We start from the raw sequence: 2,448 nt of genomic DNA on the forward strand, positions 1-2,448 counted from the left end.
AGAGGAGAGGGGTAGTCGGGTCGCCGCCGCCCCGGCCCGCCGGCAGCTGCCCACGCGAGGCGAGAGAAGCAAGAGCGCTTACCCATTTGGAGGGGTGAAGGAAGCTGGGCTGCAGACGGGGTTTGCGCCGCAGCCTGCTAGTTTGGGTGACTTTAAATTTAGCCTCCCTTTAAGGAGCAATGGTGCTTGAGTTGGCTTTTTTTTCTGTCTCTCTCTCTCTTTTCTGTCTCTCTCAACTCCTTCAGAGCTCGGCCCCCTAAACCACAAATTCCACTTCCTGAGCGTTAGGAGCTTCTGCAAAAAAAAAAAAAAAAAAAAAAAAAAGCTTTAAAATGGGAAGCCTCACTAATCGGCACTGTTCCCCCTCCTCTCTTTCTATCTCATTTTTCCTTAAATGAAAATGTCTTACCGTATTCCACCTCACAGGGCTCGCTGAAGTGACATCAAAATGTCATTCTGGAATCGGGCGTTTCATTTCTCTCGGGGTTCTGCTCTAGAAATTACACGCATCTATCTGAACTATTCTTGGATCCCCTTCAACTTCCGCAACGAGAACAAGTCACAGATTCAAAACACAGATTGAGTCGAGGCGGGCAGAGGCAGAGGGCAGGGGACGGAGGAGCTGGCGCCCGCCCCGCCGAGCCGACTCCGCGCAGCATCCCGGCCCGGGAACGGGGCGACCCGCCGCCATCGAACCCTGCGTGGCCTTGTAATCGGGGCTAAGGCAGGGCCCTGGGCCACGGAGACCTCCTCTAGACTAGAAATAACTTGTTGTGGAAAACTCTGTTGGGATAAATACGCCCAACGGCGCTGAAAATACCTTAAGACCCAAACCTAGAGGTTTGCTCATTTCCCTTCGGATTTAGGTAATGGTTAAATATGGAAGGGGTAGGCGAGATCCCCCACCACCCCCCCTGCCCGGCGCACGGTGGCTACTGTAGCTTGCGAGCTGTTCAAACACGAAGGCGAAAGAGGAGCGGAGCCAGGCGAGAGGGAAGCGGTTGCTTTCCTCGCCTGCGTGCCGGCGCTCAGGCTGCTAACTGGGGGAGGATCGGTGGGGCGGGCACCGGCGGGAAGCACGGTAGCAGGGGTCCGCGGCAGGCAGCGCCCCGCACCGCCCGCACCTGCGGGGACCTCCGCGCTGCGCAGCCAGGAAGCCTGCAGCCTTCCTTTACACACGCACCCCGGCCCCAAAAACACATTTTTTTCCAGGTCTAGCCTCCTGATGCAGCCAAGAAATCCGGCTCGGGGCTTCAGTATCTTTCTGAGGTGATTCTGGACTTCGCTCTGAGACATCTCAGGCCACCAGCAACTTCGTTTCGGTGACCGTAGGGTCGCCCGAAGTAGGGCTGTGTAGTCAGCGAGTCGAGGTTTAACACCATTTCCCGTGCAGAAACGACCGAGGCTGAAGTCGGACGAGGCAGGAGCAAATTTCAGTCTCCCTCACGCCCGGGAGCATGCTGGCTTTGCGGAACAGGTGCTTTTCTTCACCACCACCCCACCCCCGAAGTATTCACAGAAACGTTAGTCACTGTGAGCCAGAGTGGAACACAGGATTAACCCGACTTCCCAAAATCTAACTAAGCAAGCAAACCCCACCACGAGAAAAACTGTCCAACCTTTTGCGTGATGCTTTAGTAGTGACACAAAAGGAAGTTGAAGAACACGACTGACACATCGCCCTTAACACCTTCGTTATTGCCGGCAAGTTCCTGGTGCTGGGCACAGCAGTTTTACTTACGGCATCTGTGTACCGCGGTCTCCTCGCTGCGCCTTTGGTTGATTACTCTGAAAATCATTCACGCCGTCAGCTTCAAAAATAACGGAATCAGTAGAAATGGCATCAGTAGAAATAACCAGATTAGAGCAACTCGGTGTAATTTCATGTACGCGTCTTCGTTGACTCACTGTTTGTGACTTTTTGCAAAACAATCTTTCTCGTTTGCCTCTGAAACGGGATGATAAACTAATAGCCTTTAGATCCCCTTGCCGAACGGCGCTTCGACTGCGTGTAGTGAAAGCAACAGAAAACATTACTGTAAATTACTATTAGCATTCATAAACAATTCTGACCTGGTTGCGATGCAATACATAATCGTCTTTATACACCTGACTTCAAAATTTACACGTGTGCTTGTGCGCGTTCTAAAGCGCGGTGACTCCCGTGCGGAGGACGCTCGCTGCCTGCCGAGGAGCGGGAGGCAGCGGGAGCAGACACCCGAGTCCCGGGGCATCAGCTCTCAAACGGCTAGAGGAGAAAGTGTACGGAAACGGCTTTGTTTCGTCATTTGCAAAACCAACTCGTGCCTGAAATGCACCCTGCCTCCCCCGGTGTCCCTCAGGACGGACGGTTTTCTTTGCGGCGCCGGTGAGGACGGGGCAAGCGGGAGGCGGGAGCCTTGTGCCGTCTTAGCTCAGTCCCCGCTGGGTGCGCGGTCAGCAGCCGCC

At 54.3% G+C, this 2,448-nt stretch overlaps 1 protein-coding gene across 1 annotated transcript in view; it reads right to left on the reverse strand.

Annotated features, from left to right (window-relative positions):
* GFI1 (growth factor independent 1 transcription repressor) overlaps positions 1-691 on the reverse strand; it is a 12,657-nt gene extending 11,966 nt beyond the window's left edge. Inside the window, exon 1 of the mRNA XM_009884894.1 lies at positions 577-691. Coding sequence (XP_009883196.1) covers positions 577-691 — 115 coding nt within the window. The remainder of the gene's footprint in view (positions 1-576) is intronic.
* Between the last annotated feature and the right edge of the window lie 1,757 nt (positions 692-2,448).

This window comes from Charadrius vociferus, unplaced genomic scaffold (genome assembly GCF_000708025.1).
Source record: "Charadrius vociferus isolate BGI_N301 unplaced genomic scaffold, ASM70802v2 scaffold163, whole genome shotgun sequence".
NCBI classification, from domain to species: Eukaryota; Metazoa; Chordata; class Aves; order Charadriiformes; family Charadriidae; genus Charadrius; species Charadrius vociferus.